General features: G+C 56.7%; 1 protein-coding gene across 3 annotated transcripts in view; it reads left to right on the top strand.

Annotated features, from left to right (window-relative positions):
• Positions 1–22548, top strand: part of FGD5 (FYVE, RhoGEF and PH domain containing 5) — a 123885-nt gene that overhangs the window by 43238 nt on the left and 58099 nt on the right. For all 3 annotated transcript variants that reach the window (XM_061128930.1, XM_061128929.1, XM_061128931.1), the window contains exon 3: positions 16172–16307. In XM_061128930.1, coding sequence (XP_060984913.1) covers positions 16172–16307 — 136 coding nt within the window. The remainder of the gene's footprint in view (positions 1–16171; positions 16308–22548) is intronic.

Below are 22548 nucleotides of genomic sequence, written 5' to 3'. Positions count from 1 at the left end.
CAGCAACAGGGTCTTTTCCAGTGAGTCAGTTCTTCACACCAGGTGGCCAAAGTGTTGGAGTTTCAGCTTCAGCATCAGTCCTTCCAGTGAACGCTCAGGACTGACTTCCCTTAGGATGGACTGGTTGGATCCTTTAGGGTGGACTGATTACAAGGTGGACTTCCCCAAATCAGCATGGTCGCGGCGGGCCCGGGCACAGCAGTCACCTTCCTGTCTTACAGTCTCCGCAGTCGGAACGCTGCCTTGATGGGCTTCGTGTTCAGATCCCACGGAGCTGAATAGAGTCCCCTAAGCTCCTCCCTGACCAGGGGCGGGATGAATTCAGAGTCTGGAGAGGGGCTGAGACTGAAGCTGGGGGTAGGGTGGTCCGGCAGGGAGAGGGGAAGGATGAGGGGTGAGGAGCTGGGATGAGGCTGGCTTGGGGGCTGGAAAAGAGCCTGTGGTTTCTGTCAGTAAAGGGAAAGAATGTGAAAGTGTGAGTCGTTCAGTCGTGCCCGGCTCTCTGCGACCCCATGGCCTGTAGCCCGCCAGGCTCCTCTGTCCATGGGAGTCTCCAGGCAAGAATACTGGAGTGGGTTGCCATGGCCTCCTCCAGGGGATCTTCCTGACCCAGGGATCGAACCTGGGTCTCCTGCAGTGGAGGCAGATTCTTTACCGTCTGAGCCACCGGGGAAGCCCACAGTCTTTCCGTAAAGGCGACTCTTAGAAAAATGCTTCACAGGTTGCCTGGTGCTTCCAGCTCATTTCACAGAAGACTTCTCACCTGAATCACTCACTGGGGACAGACTCATCACTGAACCGAGGTGTGTGGTTTGACCTTCACATGGAAGAGTATGTTTCGGCTGGCCTGGGGGCAGACCACGCCCAGCCCCCCACCGCCAGGGGGACCTGAAAGACGGGTTCGTGAGGGTGAGGGCGGGGCTGAGGGAGGAGCCAGCCGCGCCACGCCATCCCCGAGGGCTCTGTTTTCCAGCTCCTTGCGTCTTTCCCAGCGCTTTCTTTCATCCTGGGCCAGAATGGCCTGTGGGACGGTGGTTTCCCCAGCATTCCTCTCCCATAGTCTCTGTCCTGGGCAGGTGGGGGGTGGGCAGTGCCCGCTGGTGCTGCAGCCCAGAACCTGCATTTCAAAGCAGTCACACACACACACACACACACACACACGAACGGCTTAGCTGCGTGGTTCATCAATACTTCCAGATACCGGGCCACCGGCCCCTAGAACTTCTCACGTGGCACCTGGGAGTGCTGGGGCTGATCCTGGGCCGGGACCCACCACTGGCGTCTGTCCGGGCAGCAGGCGTTGTTGAGCGAAGGGGCGAGCGCTCAGCCCGGGCGGGGCATGCGTCCCAGTCTCCTTTTCCACTCTCTGCTGTGGGGCCCCCGGGGCAGGTCGCTGGGGCTCTCCTCTCCTACCTGGAGGGGATGATGCCCACCTCGCAGGTTCGTGGGGAGGGTCCCCTGAGGTGTCTGCGGACTGTGGAGTGCTGAGGAGACCATAGCTGGGCGGTGAGGAAATCCTGTGCGGCCTGTTTTTAGCCATATGGTGTATGAGCGTAAAGGGCGACCCAGGTGGCTCCGTGGAGAAGAACCCGCCTGCAGGAGACAGGAGACACAGGTTCTGTCCCTGGGTCGGGAAGCTCCCCTGCAGGAGGAAATGGCAACCCACTCCAGTGTTCTTGCCTGGGAAATCCCGTGGACCCGGGAGCCTGGCTGGCTGTGGTCGGTGGGGTCGCCAAGAGTCAGACAGGACTGAGCGACTGAGCAACTCACACACACCTTAGGTTGAAGCCTCGGTTTTATCGTCCGTGACGTGGGATGTTAACAGCCTCTCGTGGGCCCGTCTCCGACGTCCCTGGGAGGTCATACGGTTACGGACTTGGCTGAGGCCTGGTGCGCAGGAAGCGCTCCGTGTAGCTGTAACATTAGCTGTGCCTAGAAAGAATTTTCAGAGTTTATCATCAAAGGTGAAATTTGGGGATGATCTGCTTGGCAATGCCAGCTTCTGCCTGAAACACCTAACACGTTGATGTGCTTTCCCGTCTCATTAGATCTCCCGACAACTCAGGAGGTGGGCAGAACAGGGGTTTTAATTGCCCTTTTCAGAGATATAGAGCTGTTTGTGGCTCAGACGGTCAAGAATCTGCCTGCGATGGAGGAGATCTGGGTTCCATCCCTGGGACAGAAAGATCCTCTGGAGGAGGGCATGGCAGCCCACTCCAGTATTGCTGCCTGGAGAAGCCCATGGACAGAGGAGCCTGGCGGGCCACAGTACCCTGGGGTCGCAAAGAGTCAGACAGGACTGAGCAACTGACACTTTCACTTTGGAGATGAGGAGACTAAAGCACAGGGGAGGGGAGTGGCCTTGCCTCTGGGGGGCTGTCACCTGAGGACGTGGGTCTGTCCTGGACGGAGCGTTCGGGAAACACTAAAACAGCAGCAGTCACATAGCCACTACACCCCAGGTACTGTCCTGGGTGCCGTATATAATGTATATTGTATATGCAACTCACTAAAAACTGTGTTAGCTGCTCAGTCGTGTCCAACTGTTTGTGGACACGTAGACTGCCATGGACCGTAGCCCGCCATGCCCCTCTGTCCATGGGATTCTCTAAGCAAGAATACTGGAGTGGGTTGCCATTTCCTCCTCCAGGGGATCTTCCCGACCCAGAGATCGAACCTGGCTCTCCTGCATTGGCAAGCAGATTATTTTTTATTAATTATACTTATTTATTTTTAATTGATGGATGATTGCTTTACAGAATTGGTTTCAGTCACACATCAGCATGAATTAGCCACAGGTGCACGGACGCCCCGCCCTCTCAAACCTCCCCCCCACCTCCCTCCCTCTCCCACCACTCTGCGTTGTTACAGGGCCCCGATTTGAGCTCCCCGAGTCACACGGCAGATTCGCACTGACCCTCTGTTTTACATGTGGTAGCGTATAAGCTTCCACGCCACTCTCTGCGTTCATCTCGCCCTCTGCTTCCTCTCCCACGCGCTTGTCCGTAAGTCGGTTCTCTGTGTCTGTGTCTCCACTGCTGGCAGGCCGGTTCGTTACCATCTGAGCCACCTTCCCTGGTCAGCTCACTGAATCCTCACCCTCAGTGGATGATGAGATCGGCACTATCATTCCCCGCATTTCACAGATGAGAAGACTGAGGTGGAGGTGGTTGCCTGGCTGGTAAGCAGCAGGTGTTTGGAAACCCCGGGCAGGCTGGCTTCAGAATGTGTGCCCCTGCCCAGCGCCTTCACCTCCAGGACTGAACACGCGGCCATCAGGGTGGAAGGGGCTGGTGCGTGGGGTCCCCGCGTGGCCCTGCAGACTTGCCGTGCCCCTCCTGCGCCAGGGGAGTGTCCCACCGTCCAGCTCTCGCCAAGGGTGGCGTTTCTCTGGGTCACAGGGAAGGCCCCGGGCTGTTGGAGGGGCCAGCCGGAGCCCCGGGCCAGCCATTGTGTGCTGGGCTTGCTGGCCGCCGGGTGTGGCCCCCCCACCCCCCAACACCGCCAGGCCCTCCCCCCAGAGGAAGTGCTGGTGTTTACAGGAAATGCAGGACAAGGCTGGGAGGTGGGTGGAGGGGGCCTGGAAGATGTGTCTTGGCCCGGCTGGTGGGGCTGAGGGCGGGGGCCCCTCTCCCCACCCCAAGGACGAGGCTTTTTGTTGTTGCTGAAGGGAAAGGTCCCACTTCCCGGGCAGCCCTGCCCCTCCCCGGCCTCTTTCCTCCAGGACGCCACACCCTGCCGGCCTCCTAAACCCCCCGCCAGCCCACCCCTCCTCCCCAGGGAGGCTCCTGAGAGAGAGGGAAAAAAGAGCCCTGAGCTGGGCGACAGCAGCGTCTGCCACTGGTCCCTCTGCTCTGGGCCTCAGTTTCCCCACCTGTTAAATGGGCGGCTTGCTGCAGCCCCAGCAAACCCACAGCAGTGCTCACGGCCCTGGTGCAGCCCAGCTGTGAGGCGGAGGGCGGACGGGCCGGCCAGCCCCGTGACCCAGGGAGTGCAGGCCGGCCTCGCTTACACTACAGCGACGGCCCGAGAAGTCTGTGCGTGTGGAGTCCTGTCAGATGCACCCAGGGAGCACGAGTTATTTTTCAAAGCCTGAGTAGGAATTGGAAAAGGGACTAGCATCCTCTGAGTCCGTGCCAGGTGTCAGGTACGGTCTTAATGGTTTTTATGTCCCTGATTTCACCCTTCGAGGGACAGGAGTTCTATTTGGGGCAGGAAGACCTGAATCTGAGTCTTGGGACCCCCCCTTTGCTCACCACGTCACCCTGAGCAAATCCCCTGGCGTCTCGGAACCTCAGTCTTCCCATCTGTGAAACAAGGGTAATAATAGTTGGCTTGTTTCACCTCTTTCCCTCCCACGGACTTGCCTGAGCCCCCGCCTCGCTGGTCCCCACCCAGGCGGTCTCCTCCTGCTGGTCTTCCCACGTGGCCGGGGTGAACTCTCTCAGCTGCCTGGGTCCTTCCCCCGGCTAGAACCTTGGCTGGCCCCCATCCCTCTTGGGAGGCCGACTCCAGGGGCCTTTGTGAGCCCGCTGCCCCGCCAGCCCCTCCTCCCGGCCCTCCCCACCCACGCACGCAGGTCTCACCACCTCTCCTCCTGTCCCTTCTGCAGGCATTCCTGGGAGCTCTCCCAAACTTTTGTTTTCCTCTCTGTCTCCTGTTCAACCTCGAGACTGGCTGGGATCTCCCCTGGCCTGGAGTCCTCCTGCGACCCAGCCCCACTCACCCCCACGCCCACCCCCACAGCTTAGGGCCCCTTGGCTGTGTACACTCAGTCATGTCCGACTCTTTGTGACCCCATGGACTCCTCCAGGCCAGAATACTGGAGTGGGCAGCCTGATGTTGGAGCAGACTCTTGAGAGTCCCTTGGACTGCAAGGAGATCCAACCAGTCCATCCTAAAGGAGATCAACCCTGAATATTCATCGGAAGGACTGATGTTGAAGCTGAAACTCCAATACTTTGGCCACCTGATGTGAAGAGTTGACTCATTGGAAAAGACCCTGATGCTGGGAGGGATTGGGGGCAGGAGGAGAAGGGGACGACAGAGGATGAGATGGCTGGATGGCATCACCGACTCGATGGACATGAGTTTGCGTAAACTCCGGGAGTTGGTGATGGACAGGGAAGCCGGGTTCATGGGGTCGCAAAGAGTCGGACACGACTGAGCGACTGAACTGAACTGAACTGCCGTGGTCACAGCCCTCCGCATACCTCTCCTGCGTGTCTGTCTATGTTCCCGCTGGGCTGTGGGCGCCTCAGGGCAAAGAAAAGGGCATCTCCTCCCCGCCCTGTGTCCCCCGCACCGGGGGTGGGGTAGCCGGTCAGCACACGCGATGTGTGTCAGGTGAGACGGGGCAGGCAGCAGGCGCTCTGCCTGTGGGGAATTTCACTGTCCGTGCTGGGGGGCAGCTGTGACTGGGGACGCCCCCAGATCCGTGTCTGCTCACAGATGCACACACTCCGGCTGGAGCCGCTTCCCCCAGGAGCCCGCTGAAACCAGCAGGTGGGTGGAGCAGCTGCTGTGTGCAGAGTTCAGCACTGGGGGCTGGCGAGGGAGGGGAAACCTGTGCAGGGCTAAGGCCACAAGCAGTGAGGGGAGCTCACTGCACGTAGGGGGAGCAGGGCCTTGGCAGGCAGGCAGGGCCGGGCAGGGCAGATTCTGAAGCGTACGTAGTTTGGGGAGTCTCTTTAAGATGAAGAATGTACAACAGAAGATAGAAAATAATCTACAAAGCCGTGAGAGGGACTCATGCAGGTGTGGGGCCTGAAGCCGAAGTCTCATTAGGTTCATGGTAGACCTGCTCAGTGGTCAAGGAAGGCTTCCTGGAGGAGGAGGTGAGGTCGCAGCTGGGAAGGCTTCCTGGGAGAGGGGGTGAGGTCAGAGGTGGGCCTGGAGAGGAGAGTTCATCTGCCCGGAGACTCGGCATTTCCCAGGCATCTGTCCTCAGCCAGTAGCTCTGCCCTCGAGAAGCAAGGGGCATTCACAGGCCTTTGGCAGAGCCTGGCATTTCTCTGGAAGTCCTCCTTCCCCCTGGGGGCAGAGGAGGCTGGTGTTGCTGGGCACGGCCACAGATGAGTCACGTGACAGGAGCGTGTGTGCGTATCGGGTGTCTGGTCCAGGCCTGTGGCCCTCACCTGTGTCACCTCCCTTCCGGGTCTCAACCTTCGGGCGATGCTCTCTGTCTGGACCCCGTGTCCCCCATCCAGGCGTCGGGCTCCAACCACACTTGACCCGCGTGTTCACATGTGTTGGGGCGGCCCTGCCTCCTGCTGCCACTGTGCCGGCTGCCCTCCGAACCCGGTGTGTCCAGGCACCTCTTGCACATTTGCACATCTGTCTCACCAGCACAGAGGGCAGTGGGCCCAGGTGCAGAACACCTGAGTGTGCTTCCGGGTGGGAGAGGCTGGGGGAGGGGAAAGCGGACCTGGGGGAATCACGTAGCCCTGCAGAGCCTCAGCATTCCCGGCTGCAGGAGGCGGGTGGTAGCAGGGCTCGTCCCGCCGCGTGCCGCAGAGGGCCGCCGGGGATGAGCCCCGCCCCGGCCCGACCCCCCTGGGCTGCTCCTGCTGGTGGACACAGTGTAGGGGGGCGGTTACAGGGACGGGCTCTGAAGCTGGGGTCCCTGCATCCAGGTCAGACCCCAGCTCTGCACGTCCCCCGTCGCTGCTTAGCTCTTCATCTGTGAAGTGGGCGCCTTAACACCCGCAGGACACGGTGCCGGAGAAGGAAGGATCCCTGGGCTCGGCCTCTCCTCCTGTTGCTGCTGCCGTTTTATTGTCCGACTGTGTCCACGTGGGGCTTCCCAGGCGGCTCAGTGGAAAGAGTCCGCCTGCAGTACAGGAGATGCGGGTTCCATCTCTGGGCTGGGAAGACCCCCTGGAGGAGGAAATGGCAACACACTCCGGTATACTCGCCTGGAAAATTCCACGGACAAGGGTGCCTGGCAGGCTGCAGTCCACGGGGGTCGCAAAGAGTCGGACACAACTGAGCGAACACGCACACGTGTCCAGATCCAGCCCACGGTGGGGTGGGGGTGCTCTCCCAACCCCCACCTTCAGCCATACTCAAAGCAGTATCGAAGTACGGCCGGGACTTCCCTGGTGAACCAGTGGCTAAGACTCCACGTTCCCAGTGCAAGGGGCCTGGGTTCGATCCCTGGTTAGGGAACTGGATCCCACATGTACAGCTAAGACTGGGCACAGCCAAATAAGTGAACAAAAATAAATATTAAAAAAAATTTTTTTAAGAATAGTCTAATTAGCAGAATAGCTCATCTGTGCATTAAGACTCGTCTGGCCGCCTCTCCTTTGGGGTCGGCCTGCCTGCCCAAGGGTACGCTATCCTTTGTTTGCCAAGTAAAACTCTGAGCTGTCACCAAGCTCCGTAGACAGTCATTCGACACACGCTTGCCGTGCCCCTACTATGTGCCTTTCACGGAAGACACCAAAGCGCACGGGGAGCCCCTGACTCCTACCCTCAGAGAGGGCTGGTAGGGGAGCTGGCTCAGGGGTGCAGATTTCCGCAGCCATGTGTAACTGTGGACGAGAGCCCCATCCCGCTGGAGAGGCGGAGAAGGCTTCCCGGAAGAGGTGGTGTGTGGCTGGACCGTGAGGGGCCAGGGGAGCAGGAGGCAGGCAGGCAGGAATTCTGGAACAGCCTCGAGAGCGGCGCGGAGATGGGGAGGGACCAGGGCGTGTGGTGGACAGGGCAGTGGTGGTCTGGCTGCACGCGATGGCTCAGAACAGCAGAGATGAGCAGGAATCACTGGGATAGATCCCCTCAGCTTCCCCGGGGACCCCTTTGGACGCAAACTCACAGAACGTCGTGGTGGTGGGGCCTACAGAAGACCTCTGACTCCCTCGTGTCGCAGATAAGGAAACTGAGCCTCAGAGAGAGGAGAGGGTCCGCCCAGCAAGCTGGTGACAGAGGTGGGGTTACCACCCAGGTCTGTAAGGGGTCGAGACGCTCTGGCCTCTAGCTCAGACTGGCTAAATGAATCCACCTGCCGGGCACTGTGCTGAGCAGTCCACCCGCCTCATGCATACGTATCGTCTCGTAAACCCTGGCAGGGGAAGTGCTGTTAGCATCTCCGTTTTACAGGTGAGGAAACTGAGGCAGGGTAAGCAGCTGAGCTCTGGGCGTTGGGCTGACAAGTGGCAGAGCTGGGGCCTGACCTCGGGAGGTGGAATCCTAACCCTTGTGACCTTTAAGGTTATCCTCTCCCGTGGCCCCAGAGATGGGGTCTGGGGTCAGTGGTCCAAGGAGGGCCACCGGCCAACAGTGTGGCTGTTCCTGAGGGCCAGACACGCAGGACTCTTCACCCACTGCCCTCCCCGGCTCGCCACGTTGCAGGAGGCAAAGACTGTTACCTGAAGCCAGAACCAGAGAGAACGTCACGCTGGCGAGACTGGGGCTCTGGCCTACGGTTTTCCTCTGTCGCTGCCTCTTGATATCAGTCTGTCATGTTACGAGGCCTCTGCAGAGCCTCCAGAGGTAGTCACGTGTTCGCCCTGCACCTCTGAACCTCATTTGATTTTCTGTAAAGGAAGCCTTGGGAATCACACTTACATTTCTCTTTGAATAGGAATTACTGTAGTGTTTGTTTGGGTCAGGAAGAGGCTGAGCTGTGATCAAGGAGAACAGAATTCCTTGACAGTCCCCGTAAACCGCTTCAAAGCCGCTAGGAAGGCTAAAATAACAAAGGCAGACAGTAGCAAGTAGGGATGAGGATGTGCAGAAATCAGAACCCTCAGCGCTGCCAGTGGAGTGCAAAATGTTATGCTAAAAATAGTCCGGCAGTTCTTCAAAACGTGAAATGTAGAGTTACCGTGTGACCCAGCCATTCCACACCTGGGTGTGCCAAGAGAAATGAAAACATACCTCCCCCAAAAAACTCTTACGTGAATGCTCCTAGGAGCACTCTTCAGGCTGGCTGAGATGAGGAAACAGCCCAAGTGTGTCTCGAGAAATGGATGGACAAGCGGAATGTGGCAGGACCATGCCGTGGAGTATTAGTGGCCATTGAACAGAGTGCGGTACTGATAAATGAACCTTGTAGTAATGTAGAAGCCAGACACAAAAGGACGAAGGATGGCTTGACTGTGTGATTCCATTGGTATGAGATGTTTAGACTGGGCAGAGCCATGGGCTTCCGTGGTAACTCCGTCGGTAAAGAATCTGCCTGCAGTGCGGGAGACACTGGTTCCATCCCTGGGTCAGGGAGAGTCCCTCGAGAAGGGAATGGCGACCCACTCCAGCATTCTTGCCTGGAGAATCCCAGGGACAGAGGAGCCTGGCGGGCTGCAGTCCAGGGGGCTGCAGAGAGTCGGACACGACTGAGCGGCGAACACCGCTACTGCTGCTGGAGACAGAAAGGAGTTAGTGGTTGCCAGAGGCTGGGGCGGGAGGGGGATGTGGCTGATTGCTAAATGGTACGTGGTCTCGTTTTGGGTTGATGAAAAGTTTCTAAATTAGACAGTGGTGATGGCTGCACTGCTCTGTGCCGATACTAAAAAGCGCTGGATTGTTCCCTTTAAAAGGGTAAACCTTCTGGTATGTGAATTACATGTCAATAAAGCTGTTACAACAAGAAAACAAATCCCTATAAAACCCCCAGGCGTGTGTGCTTGAGGAAGAGGGGTGTGGCTATCGGGGGACGGAGAGCGCGGATGCACTTCTGTTTCTACTTAGTGCAAGATGGAAATTGAACTTTTAGAAAAGCCTCTCCTTCAGTCATGTTTCTGGGAAGCATTACGAGCACTCTCCCTTGGCTGACCCCGGGTGTGGGACGCGCTCCCTCCAGAGGGAGCGAAGCAGAGTCTTGCGCCAGGAGAAGACTGCAGGCGGCGGCTGCTCTCAGAGCCTGCCCCCCGCCCTGCCCCGGCCCCAACCAGGCCGTCGGGTGCACACAGTCCAGGCTCAACACCCGTTTTCACAGCTGTGGGTGTCTGCTTCTCCATTTTACAGATGTACAAACTGAGGCCCACCAGCATGACCGTGCAGCAGGTTAGCAGTGAAGGCAGGGCTCTCAGGCCTCTGAGCCCCATCTTCCTGGGCGGTTTCCACTGCCTGAGATTCAGAGCCCCCAGTGCAGGTGATACGTGTATCCAGGAAAACTTCCAGAGCCTTTGAAGGAGGAGGACTGGTGAGGGGTCAGGTTTGAGTGACCAGGAAATATCAGGGCAGAAGATGTGTCTTGGAGAAGGTCTGGAGGGACGTTTGAGTAAACTCTGAAGGTGCTGAGATCAGGGAGTTAGACTCGTGTCTGAGGATTTGGAAATCCCTGATTTTGCACGCAGCCCGCCCTCTGTCCCCTTCTAAGCTCTTCCAGCCGCCCAGCTAAATGAGGATAGTCATATTCGCCGAGTCCGTCATCCTGTCTCCTCCATCTCAGACTTTCCAGCTCCCAGAGATCGCAGTGCCGAAGCCCCTGCACCCCCCCGCCAAGCCGGCAAGCTCCAGGGAGCTTCCAGCCTATCTCAGAGGGGCCAGGGGCCGTGACATCTGCCATCTGGCCGCCTCCCACGTGTCACTGCACCAGCGGGGGCGGAGCACGGGCCCGAGGTGCCCACGAGAGGCCCCCACAGGGGACGGCGTCCCCGCTTTCTGAGTTACGAAGCCCCTTTGGCGGCGCTCAGGGTTACGGCTCCCAGTGAGTGTCATACTGGGTGGGATTTAACGGGCAGATCTGGACTGCCCTGGGCCAGCTTGCAAAGTGCTCTTCCCCCCCACGTGGGTGCCGATATCCTTTTACGACTCCAGGCTGCTGGAAAGGACTGTGCTCATTTGGAGGGTCGTTTAGGGTAACGAGCTCTGAGCAGCTTTAATTTATGTTCCCTTTAAAGCACAAGTCAGCCCAGGGGGAGGACACAGCCCTGTGGAGAATAGTCTGGGGGATTTAAAACTTGGCCCCTCTGCAGGCTGGCCAAAAGGGACATACTACAGTCTAGGAGATGGCCACTTTTACCGTCATGTTCTCATTGAAGCCCACAGTGAACCTAGATAGTCATCCCCTTTAAGGATTACAATCCCACTTTAAGGATTAGAACCAGAGAGGTTGGGTGCCTTGCCTGAGGTCACACAGTGCCTCTCCTTGATCTGATGCCGAAGTTCTAGGCCATTTGGTCTCGAAACCAACAGTGCTGACCACGTGGCATTTTTGTCTGTTTTCCCAACATGTGTCATTACCCTTGATTTGCAGATTAAAAAAAAAAAAAGCAGGCATGGAAAGTTGCAGTAATTTGCTTAAAGTGGTAGGGCTGGGATTCAAACCAGGCAGTCTGAGTTTTGGACCCATCCTCTCAGCCAGCAGTTCGCACTGTACTGTAGTCATCCTTGATTCCTTCACGGGCTTGCTCTTTGAAGTAGGTGTTGCTTTGCCTTTGGTGAGTAAGTGACTGAGGGAATGGAAGGATGGATGGTGGGGTTGGATGGATAGAAGGAGCGCCGGGTGGGTGGGTGGATGGCGGGATGGCTAAGCAGATGGGTAGTTGGACAGATAAATGGGTAGGCCAGTGGGTGGATGGAGGGATGGGGGGACTGATGGAGAGAAGGAGGGAGGGAGGGGTGAGTGGCTGTGTGGGCAACTGGGTGAAAAGTGTGTAGATGGGTGAGTGAGTAGACGGCAGGTGTTTGGGTCAGAGGGCTTTCTCATGTAATGTATTGGTGCATCCAAAGAAGGTGTCTGGAGACAATGCCTCCCTAGTTATGATTTTTTAAACAGAAATTTTATTTTATTATTTGATGTTTATTTGTTTGACTGCACCGGGTCTTAATTGCAGCACTCGGGATCTTTAGTTACAGCATGTGGGATCTAGCTCCCTGACCAGGGATCAAACCTGCGTGCCTTGTGTTAGGAGCGTGGAATCTTAGCCACTGGGCTGTCAGGGAAGTCCCCCCTTTATGATTATAATGGGCATTTTGACGGGAGAGGCCATGGAACAGACAGTGTGTGTTTGTTTACCACTGTGTTAACAGTACCTACAGTAGAGTCTGAATGCTCAAAAACCAAACAGATGGGAACCAGATAGCTAAAAAGACAGACCTTGCAGCCGTCCTTAAGGCATACTGTGCAAAAGACCTGTCTCACAGGTTTATATTGATGGACTGGGGAAATGGATTCTCCAGTAGTCATGTATGGATGTGAGAGTTGGACTATAAAGAAAGCTGAGCACTGAAGAATTGATGCTTTTGAACTGTGGTGTTGGAGAAGACTCCTGAGAGTCCCTTGGACTGCAAGGAAATCCAACCAGTCCATCCTAAAGGAAATCAGTCCTGAATGTTCATTGAAAGGACTGATGCTGAAGCTGAAACTCCAATACTTTGGCCACCTGATGTGAAGAGATGACTCATTGGAAAAAACCCTGATGCTGGGAAAGATTGAGGGCAGGAGGAGAAGGGGTCAACAGAGGATGAGATGGTTGGATGGCATCACCGACTCGATGGACATGAGTTTGGGAGAACTCTGAGAGTTGGTGATGGACAGGGAGGCCTGGTGTGCTGCGGTTCATAGGGTTGCAAAGAGTCAGACATGACTGAGTGACTGAACTGAACTGAAATGGGGAAATGGATGAACCCTCTGTGAGGGTTCCCAGTCTGTCCCAAAGGGAGGAAGTGGTTACTCACCAAGGACATGAGCTCTCCAGGGCCTGTTGGAGCATTTGGGCAGAAGTTATTAAGAAAGCATGTCTTGGAGGTGTTTTTCTTCTCCTGGATTTGAAGATCAGTCTGGTAGCAAATATCAAGTGTGTAGACGCAGTTTCTATTGACATTAGTGGTCCTAGACTATTTTGATTTGCTTATTTAACTAATGACTCCAGTCTAAGATAAGGTCTGTCACTAAGGCTTCCATTGAGTCTGTCAAGGCTTGGGGTTGCAGTTGCTTTTTCATGTTGTGAAAGCGTATTTTTAATGGCATTTTGCCTCCATCTGTTGTGCTCACAGCCCCTCAATAAGACAGTGAAATTAATGAGCCAGAATATCATGAGAGCACCTCAACCCTTGTCTCCTGACTCCCCTTTTAGCTCTTTCTAGAAAAAAAAAGTGAGAAGAAGTAGATTAGAGAGCCTAGGACACGTTTCTAGCCAGAAGCTGAGGTTGGATTGAGGACAGGTGGCGGGTCTGTGCTCACTGGGTTTGTCTCTGAAGGTCTGTGCACCTTCGGGGGAGGGCAAGGTCATTGTCGTCAAACACGTCGTAGATGAATAATCGTGTGGTTTATTTTAAAGTGTTAGAGAATGCGTACTGCGACTTCATGGGTGTTATCAGGATGAGGTCAGAGTAGAGGCAGATGGTAAAGACGAGCTGACTTGAGCTGGCGTTTGGTCCAAACTGGGGCAGCCGTGCTCAGCTAAGCCCAGCTGGTGAGGAGGAGAGCCTTGGCTCTCCTTTATTGAGTTATTACGTGTCAGGCGCTGTTGTGAGGGTCGTGCAGTATAATTCGTTGACCTCTCCCACCAGCTCCATGAGTTGGGCACTGCTGAGGCTTGGGAAGGTGATATAATACCTGGCCAGGATGTGAACCCAGACAGCCCCGCCTGGGAGTGTGAACGCGAGTCGCTGCGCTCTGTGCTACGCTAAGTCGCTCAGTCGTGTCCGACTCTTTGCGACCCCGTGGACTGCAGCCCGCCAGGCTCCTCTGTCCGTGGGGATTCTCCTGCTGCTGCTCCAAAAGGAAATAAAATGAGCACAGAGAACAAAAGCAAAGCGCCTTTGCCCTTGCAGCCTGAGAGTCAGCTGCACGCAGTGGTGCATTGAGGGAACCCAGCTGGGCCTCTCTTTTCATGTCTGTTAAATGGGATCAAGTGTAGGCAGAGGCCCTGTGTTTTGGCCCCCATTTGCCAGGTGACCTTGAGCCAGCCCCTCCCCATCTGTGGAGTTTGGGCGTCCATGAGCTGTCTCCCCAGTGTCTGCTGCAAGGAGTCCAGCCCTCGCCCCCCAAGTTCCCGGGTACCTGGCAGTGTCCGATGCTCAGTGGACTTCACGGCAGCATTGGGCGCAAGGATGCCTGGCTTTCCACGCCCCCGGGTAGCGGAGCTCTGCCCAGCAGGCTGAGCTGCTGGGAGCAAATCCCCAGACCGTTTCAGCAGGAGGGTGGCAGGATCAGGCGGGCTCTGAGACGGTCCCTCTGACCGCCGGGTGAAGAGATGAGAGGGCAGCCCCAGGGAAGGGGCACCAGCTGGAGGTGAGTGTTACAGACCTGCAGGCAGGCGATGGCGTGGGCTCCAAGGCTGTGACAGAGAGGCCGTTGGCGTTGAGGAGGGTGTGAGGGTGAACTTGGGAGACGTTTAATATTCGGGCCCGAGATGTTCAGGTTTCCGACTCACTGCCCAGGAGGATGGAGGCAATAGTGGCCTCGTGGAACGAGTTGGGAAGTGTCTGCTCTTCAACTTTGGGGGGGAAATTTTAGAATGATTGGCATTCGTTCTTCCTTGAAAGTTTGGTAGAATTCATCATTGAAATTTTGTCTTTTCCCAGGCGTTGCCTTTATTTCTCCCTGTGAGTTTGTGGTTCTGCCTCGTGTCCTCTTGTTTCACTTTGCAGGACTCCCTCGCACACTTCCTGCAGCGCAGATTTTGTTGTCACAAGCTGCCGCAGGTTTATTTAGGACTGTCTTAACGTCCGGCACAGTTCTGAAGGACAGTTGTATGGAATTCAGGATGGATTCTTAGCTGACAGGTTTTTTTCTTTTAAGCATTTTGAATATATTGGCCCTCTACCTTGTATCTTCCAAATTCTGATGAGAAATCTTCTAATGATCTTAATGAGATTCCAGAAAAGCCCAAACGAACTTTCGGGCCATCCCATAATTTTGAAAAAGAACTCAGAGCTGTGGGCCAGAAGGGCGGGGGCAGTTGGATAGCTGAGCGGGTCCTGGCTCCAGCCTGGGTCAGGGCTGTGCGTCCACACACAGGTGCACGGCTGCAAGCCCACACTACACACGCACATGCACACACACACACACACACACACACACTCTCACACCCACCCACCATGACTACAGCCCCGACTACACACACACACACACACACACCCCCACACACACACGGCTCCAGCCTGGGTCAGGGCTGTGCGTCCGCACACAGGGGCACAGCTGCAAACCCACACTACACACACACACACACGGCTCCAGCCTGGGTCAGGGCTGTGTCTCTGTACACTCAGCTGCGTGACCGTAAGCCCACACTGTACACACACGCACGACCCCAGGAGTCCAGGCAGGAATAGGCCGCGTTCCCTGATCTTTCTGGCTCTTGGCCACCGTGTGGGCCAGAGGACTCCGGTCCTTCTCTGGGCAGACCTGGAGAGAGGTTCCGTGGTCTTTCTGGTGCCAGGAATAGCCTCTTCCTTGCACCGCAGCCTAACACTCATGTCCTCTCCTGATGGACCCTCCAGGCCATGCTTCCCCCTGCATGGACCAGGCCTGAGGCAGGGGTCCTGAGCCTGCCCATTGACGGCCTGGAATACAGTTGGCACCGCCACTCCAGAGAGTGGAGACTTCTTCCTCACGGCTGTTTCTCCATCCATCCATCCATTCATCCATCCATCCATCATTCCCAGAGGGCAGGAATCAGTATCGATAAAAATTTAATAAGGCAAGATGCTTGAATTTTTAGTATGAAGAGAGATTTTATGAGAAGTCATCTGGGACCATGTTGCCAAAGGCAGGAGGAGCCATTGAACGTTCTTGAGCAAGAGAGAGTGGGTTGTGGCCAGTTTGTCTTGTAAGACAGTCACTCTGCTGTGTAGAGAGGGGGGCTGGGAGCAAGGAGGCTGCTGTGATGGGGCCAGCCCGCCAGGCTCCTCCATCCATGGCATTCTCCAGGCGAGAATACTGGAGTGCGTTGCCGTTCCCTTCTCCAGGGGATCTTCCTGACCCAGGGATCGAACCTGGGTCTCCTTGCAGCTAATGGGAAGACAGGTCTGTCTTGAATAGCATGTGTAAAGGCCCCGAGGCAGTGAAGAGCTTGGAACGTCCCGTGAACCAGGACAGGCTGGCGGGGCTGGGGCGGGAAGGAGGTCCTGCCTGATTTTACCCGTCTCTGGGTCCCCGTGGAGGCATGGAGCACTGGGTAACGGCTCGTGATGTTAGCAGGGCCCCGGCCAGTTCGCTGTCCCTTGGCCGGACTGGCAGCTCTGACCCTCTCGCTCTCCTCTTCTGTGTCCCTAGCGCCTACACCGAGCCATACAAGGTCTGTCCCATCTCGACAGTGGCCCCCAAGGAGGACCTCACGTCGGATGAAGAGCACGGAAGCTCGGAGGAGGAGGAGGACAGCGCTGCGAGAGACCCCAGCCTCACCCACAAGGTAGGCGGGGGGCCGATGGGCTGTGGGGGTCAGAGATGTGAACGTGGAGGGGACGTCCACTCCCTTCCGTCTCGGGGCGGAGAGAGCTCTTTGCCGACAGCTGAGCCCTGGCTGGATGCAGAGGCAGAGTCTCGTTCGGGGCTGCTGCCTGAAGACACACGGCAGACGGGGGCCACGGGATGCTGCGGGGCTGGCTGCTCGCGCCCGCCTGGGTCCCTGGGGCTTCCAGAGCCTCGGGTGGGGGGGGGGGGACGTGGGATTGAGCTGCCTGACTTGAATCAAGGCAGCGCTTCCCTGGTGGTTCCGATGGTGAAGAACCTGCCTACCATGCAGGAGACCGGGGTCCAGTCCCTGGGTCGGGAAGATCCCCTGGAGGAGGGCATGGCAACCCACTCCAGTATTCTTGCCTGGAGAATCCCCACAGACAGAGGAGCCTGGCGGGCTACTGTCCACGGAGTCACGAAGAGTCAGACACGACTGAGTGAGCACAAAGGGCTGGATTCCGATGACCTCGGGGCCCTGGGCCTCAGTTTCCTCATCTGTGAAGTGGGAATTGTGAGGCTGCCATGAGTTAGGCGTGTGTGTGAGTTTCATGAAGATGTCCTTACTCCCTGCAGTGATGTTGGAGTGAGGGGTGGGGAGGTGGGCCGGGCTGAGAGAAAGTGAACCCCAAAGTGCTAATCACTCAGTCGTGTCCGACTCTCTGCGACCCCACGGACTGTAGCCCGCCAGGCTCCTCTGTCCATGGGATTCTCCAGGCAATACTGGAGTGGGTTGTCATGCCCTCCTCCAGGGGATCTTCCCAACCCAGGAATCGAAACTGGGTGTCCTGCATTGCAGGCAGATTCTTTAGCATCTGAGCCACCACGGAAGCCCCGGAGTGGGTGGTGAGGCGAGGCCCAGGTCACAGTTGAGGCCGGGACCTTGTTATCAGGCATCAGGCCTGTTCATGGTGCTGCTTACATCTGCTCGCCATCCGGTGCTGGCGTGAGCCCGCCCCTCTCGCCATTCCCGACCCAAGCTCAGTCCTTTCACGCACTTCCCGGACACACGGGCTGTTTTCCCATATTCACGTTTGCAGAAACTATCGGAGCCGAAGAACCTGTCCGTGGCCACACCGCTGTTACTGGTGTCCCCCAGGCGACATCACGAGGCGCTGGGGCCCAGGAGTTTAGACCAGAGTGGCACCCATCGCCGGGCCGCCCGAGACCAGCCTGGGGTTCTCCCCTCATCTCCTGGGCCCCCTCCCGTCTGCCGGGGAGAAGGAGCCCGAATGCAGAGGAGCAGGCTCCTCCCTCAGCATCTGTTCCTCTCTGTCCCCCACTGTGGGCAGGCGTCCTCCCCTCCCAGCCCAGGTGAGGTGGTCCACTCTGACCACAGGCTCTTCCTCTGGGAGCACCGGCCCAGGTGCCTGGCGCTTACCGAGCAGTTGACAAATGGGCATGAGTTTCATTTTGGTGCGTGCATTTGGTTTCTTTTAAAAGTTCACTCACCTGTCTGCACAGGGCTTTTCACGTCATCTGCCCGGTGCTGTGAGGATGTTCAAGGGTTAGGGTTGGGTTGGGTTAGGGTTAGGTTAGGGTTAGTGTTGGGTTAGGGTTAGGTTAGGTTAGGGCCAGGGTTAGGTTAGGGTCAGGGTTAGGTCAGGGTTAGGTTAGGGTTAGGTTAGGGTTGGGTTAGGGTTAGGGTTAGGCTAAGGGGGCTTTCCCACCAGCGGCTGTGTTCCCTTCCCCTTCCCTCCTCTCCCTGCTCCTCACTCTCTGGGCAGCGAGCTGTGTGCCGGGCACTTAGTGCTCCCAAGTCCGCTCTCTCTTTCATTCCTTACAACTGCGCTGAAGTCGGGGGCGTTTCCCCTGTTCGGCACTCGAGGGTGTAGAGGCTCAGAAAGGTTAAGTGCTTGCCCAAGGCCACACTGCACATGATTGAAGGGCTGGAAACAGGGCCGACTCCAAACCCGCTCTTGTATGTCTGTTTCTCTGCTGCCATCCTGGTGGCCTTCTCTCGCCTCTCTGCTTCCTCCCCTCCCTCCGGCAGGAGCTCTTGGCTCGGTGAGGGGTGGGCGTGTAGGGAAGGGAGGTGAGCTCTGACTCTGGCTCTTCTGGGCACCGCTGGGGTCGTGGAGCCTGGGAGCAGAGCGCCCCCGCTGTCCTCGGGGGTCGGTCCTCACTCTGACGCTGGAGCTGGGTCTGGGTCCCCGCAGAGCCGAGGGGCCCCCCACGTGCAGCTCCATGTAACCCGTGATGGTTCCCCACCTTCCCCTGGGACCGCCTGCATCTCCCCCCTCCCGCTGTGTTGCCGGCCACTTGCCACCATGAGAAGGACCGTCCCGTCATCTCTGAGCGCCCAGAGGGAGACGGGGCAGGCCAGACCCCCCCCCAGGCTGGTCGGTCCACTCTCGGGAGCCCAGCCTCCTCACCTGCCAAACAGACTGCGCGCCCCCCTCTAAGCCGCCCCCTACTTCCTCCCTGTGAGGCCTTTGTGATGCTGCAGCAGTGCAGGCCCCTGTGGACATCAGGTCTCCGTTACCCGAGGCGTGCTCCGCTGGGGGGTCCTCGTCACATCTGAGATCCCCGCAGGCGAGGGCTCTGTGCCCTGGGGCGCTCCTTCCCCGCCCCGGGGCCCTCACTGGGGTACCTGGTACGCGGTCGGCTGTGTGTCCTTCCACACCTTCTCCCCTGTATTCCACTGACATCCATCATTTATTAAGTGTTGGAAATGGATGAAATGGATGGAATTATTTGTGGAGCTGTGTTTTTTTTTCCCCATAAACCGTACCAAGCTCTGAGAAACAGAGGCAATCGCTTGGTGGGGTTCATTCACTAGTGTCTTAGATGTTGTCCCACGTCGGTGCAGGGAGCTCTCCCTTCCTTTTTTTCGTGCCCGACTCTTCCAGTATCTGGATGTGCTGTCATTTTTCTGCCCTCCCCTCGCTGAGGAGCACTTAAGTGTCTCTGATGTTTGGGAAATAACTGATTTATTGGGCTGCACACAGGATTCCCGGCCTTTGTTGCAGCATGCAGGGTCTTTTAGTTGAGGCGGGCAAACTCTTAGTTGCAGCACGTGGGAGCGTGTTCCCCGACTGGGGATCGAACCCCCAGGCCCCCTGCATTGGGAGCTCGGAGTCTTAGTCGCCTCTGCTCTGAGGACAGCCCTGCAGGGCACCTGTTCGTACCCCTCCTCACGCACACATTTTCCTGCGGGTGGATCCCGGGAGAGGGTTTCAACCAGTGTCTGTACCTCCTGATCAAGCCCCCACCACAGGCTGTTGCAGGGCTCTCCCTGGCAGTCCTGGGGGGTGAGGACTGCTCAGCCACTGGGAAGTTTCCAGACGGAGCAGTCTTTCCTGGGGTGGGGAGGTAGAACGTTCACTTCTTGTTCTTCCGTCTCCCATCCTCGATGAAAATTCTGGTTCTCCGAAAAGCAGACCTCACCTCTCAGTGCCTTTGTTGTGTCCTGGGGGCAAGGGGACCCATATTTCCACCCCAGCCGTCTCAAAGGGGCAGCCCTGGACTGGGATGGCCTCCCCTGGACCTTGGGTGTGTGTGGGGATATGGTGGTGAGCCCCACCCTTCCTCCAGGGTGATACGGTTTATGTAACAATAAATAAAAAGTGCTGAGCCCCACCCACCCTTCCCAGATGTTTTGGGATGACCCAGGCGGGAGGGGAGAGATTTTTGCAGCAGGACAGGAAGCTGAGCCCAGCTGGTCCACCCACCTGTCTGACCTCTCTCGCTCCCACTCGCGGACAGACAAAGGGTGTGGGTTGAAGGAAAGAGGGGGCAAAGAAAGGGAATTGAGACGGACCTAAAAATAGATCTAGCAATGAAAGGAGACATTCACAAGCTGCTGGCCGGTTCTCCTCCCGACAGTGCGCCCGGTTTTCAAGCTAACGGGGAGTTTTCGGGCGACGTGCCAGCTCCCCCGAGATCAGCCCCGGAGTCGGCGGCCCCTTCGGTTACTTCCTCCCTGGCCGGAGTCCCGTTGTCACCAAGGATGTTGTTTTCTTGGACGGGTCCACCCCTGAGCCCAGCCCTGTCCTCCGGAGCAGACCCGTCCTGCCTGCCCACCCTCTCTGGTCCCCGCCCAGGCAGGACGCCCCCTCCCGGCTGCACCCAGGGTCCCGGGGGCGGCCCCCTTGCTGGCCTCCTGCCGCCAGCTTTGCACCTGCGGCCTCGCCCTGACCGTCTGTCGGGGTTAAAGGATCTGCTTGAACCCTGGTCATCTCCACGGGGCCAGCCCCCAACCTGTGTTAAATGTCGCCCTGCACCTTCTCCACGCCGCAGACCCTGAACCCCGTGTTCCGGCGCGCGTGGGCTCCGCTGCAGACGCGCTCCCCCAGGCCGGGAGGCCGGGCCACCCCTGCCGCAGCTTCCTCCCCTGCAGCCAGCCCGCCTTCCCAGAAAACCGCCTCCTGTCGGAAGTGGGCTCCCTCCCGTCTGCACCTCTTCTCTCTGTGACCTCACCCAGTTCCACCCGGCCCTCCTCCTCTTCAGCAGAGTGGTGTTTCTTTGTCAGTTATTTACTGATCACCTGCTGTGTGCCAGGCACCCCCCTGAGGGCTGAAGAAACAGCAGCCACAGGTCAGGCCAGGCGTCTCATGGCTCTGCTGGAGTGTACCCTCTAGGTGATGAGCAGTCGTCCAGAAAACCCCCTCAGATGGGTTTTGGTGCTACAAACCACGCAAACCGCAGAGGTGGGGGCCGAGCACCGGGGTGAGGAGAGAGAGGGGGAACTTTGGGAGGCTGAAGAAGGCTTTTTTTTTTTTTTTTTCCGTCTTTAAGAGTTTTGTTGAAGGACTTCCTGGCAGTCCAGTGGCTAAGACTCCACGCTCCCAGTGCAGGGGGCCTGGGTTCAGTCCCCGGTCAGGGAGCTAGATCTCACATGCTGCAACTAAAGATCCCACGTGCTGCATTGAAGATAGAAGACCCCGTGTGCCGCCGCTAAGACCTGGCACAGCAAAAAAATAAAATAAAAAAGGTTTTTAAAATGCACATAGCAAAAAAAAAAATGCACATAGCATACAATCTTCCACCTTGACCATTTTTAAGTATAAGGTTCAGTCACGCCAAAAACATTCACATTGTTGGGCAACCGTCCCTACTGTCCATCTCCAGAACTGTTTCATCTTCCCAAACTGAGACCCAGTGCGTCTTAGAGAGCAACGCCCCACCGCACCACAGCCTCTGGCACGCACCATTCCACTCTCTGCTTCTATGATGGTGATTACTCTAGATCCCTCCACTGTGCGGACTCACAGGGTATCTATTTTTGTGTGTCTGGTTTAGTTCACTTGGCAGAACGTCCTCAAGGTACATCCATGGTGTCACATGTGTCAGGATTTCCTTCCTTGGAAGGCTGGATGATATTCCATGACGTGTTCATATCACATTTTGTCAGTTCATCCATCCATGGATGCTCGGGTTGCCTCCACTTTCCCACGACTGTGAATCACGTTGCTGTGAACTTGGGTGTGCAAATCTCTCTTTAAGATATCGATTTCAATTCTTTTGTATGTGTACCCAGAAGTAGAATTGCTGGATCACATAGTCATTCTTTGTTGTTGTTCTGTGGCTCCCTCGTGTCTGGCTCTGTGACCCCATGGACTGCAGCACGCCAGGCTTCCCTGTCCTTCAGTATCTCCCAAAATTTGCTCAAATTCATGTCTGTTGAGGCAGTGATGCCATCCAACCATCTCATCTTCTGTCGTCCCCTTCTCCTCCCGCCTTCAATCTTTCCCAACATTAGGGTCTTTTCTAATGAGTCTGCTCTTTGCATCAGGTGGCCAAAGTATTGGAGCTTCAGCGTCAGTCCTTCCAATGAATATTCAGGACTAATTTCCTATAGGATGGACTGGTTTGATCTCCTTGCTGTCCAAGGGACTTTCAAGAGTCTTCTCCAACACCTAAGTTCAAAAGCATCAATTATTTGGCACACAGCCTTCTTTATGGTCACACCCTCACATCCAGTACATGACTACTGGAAGAATCACAGCTTTGACTATATGGACCTTTTTCAGCAAAGTGATGTCTCTGCTTTTTAGTATGCTGTCTGGGTTGGTCATAGCTTTTCTTCCAAGGAGCAAGTGTCTTTTAATATCATGGCTGCCAGTCACCATCCACAGTGATTTTGGAGCTCAAGAAATTTTTTGAGGACCTGCCATACTCTTTTACAAGCTGGCCCATTTGAGGTTCCCTCCAGAGATACAAGAAGGTTCCAGTTCCCTGGGAAGCCTTTCTGATGA

Source organism: Dama dama, chromosome 24 (genome assembly GCF_033118175.1).
Source record: "Dama dama isolate Ldn47 chromosome 24, ASM3311817v1, whole genome shotgun sequence".
In the NCBI taxonomy this organism is placed as follows: domain Eukaryota; kingdom Metazoa; phylum Chordata; class Mammalia; order Artiodactyla; family Cervidae; genus Dama; species Dama dama.
Note: the sequence above shows the minus strand (reverse complement) of the source record. Positions and strands in the feature narration are given on the sequence as shown.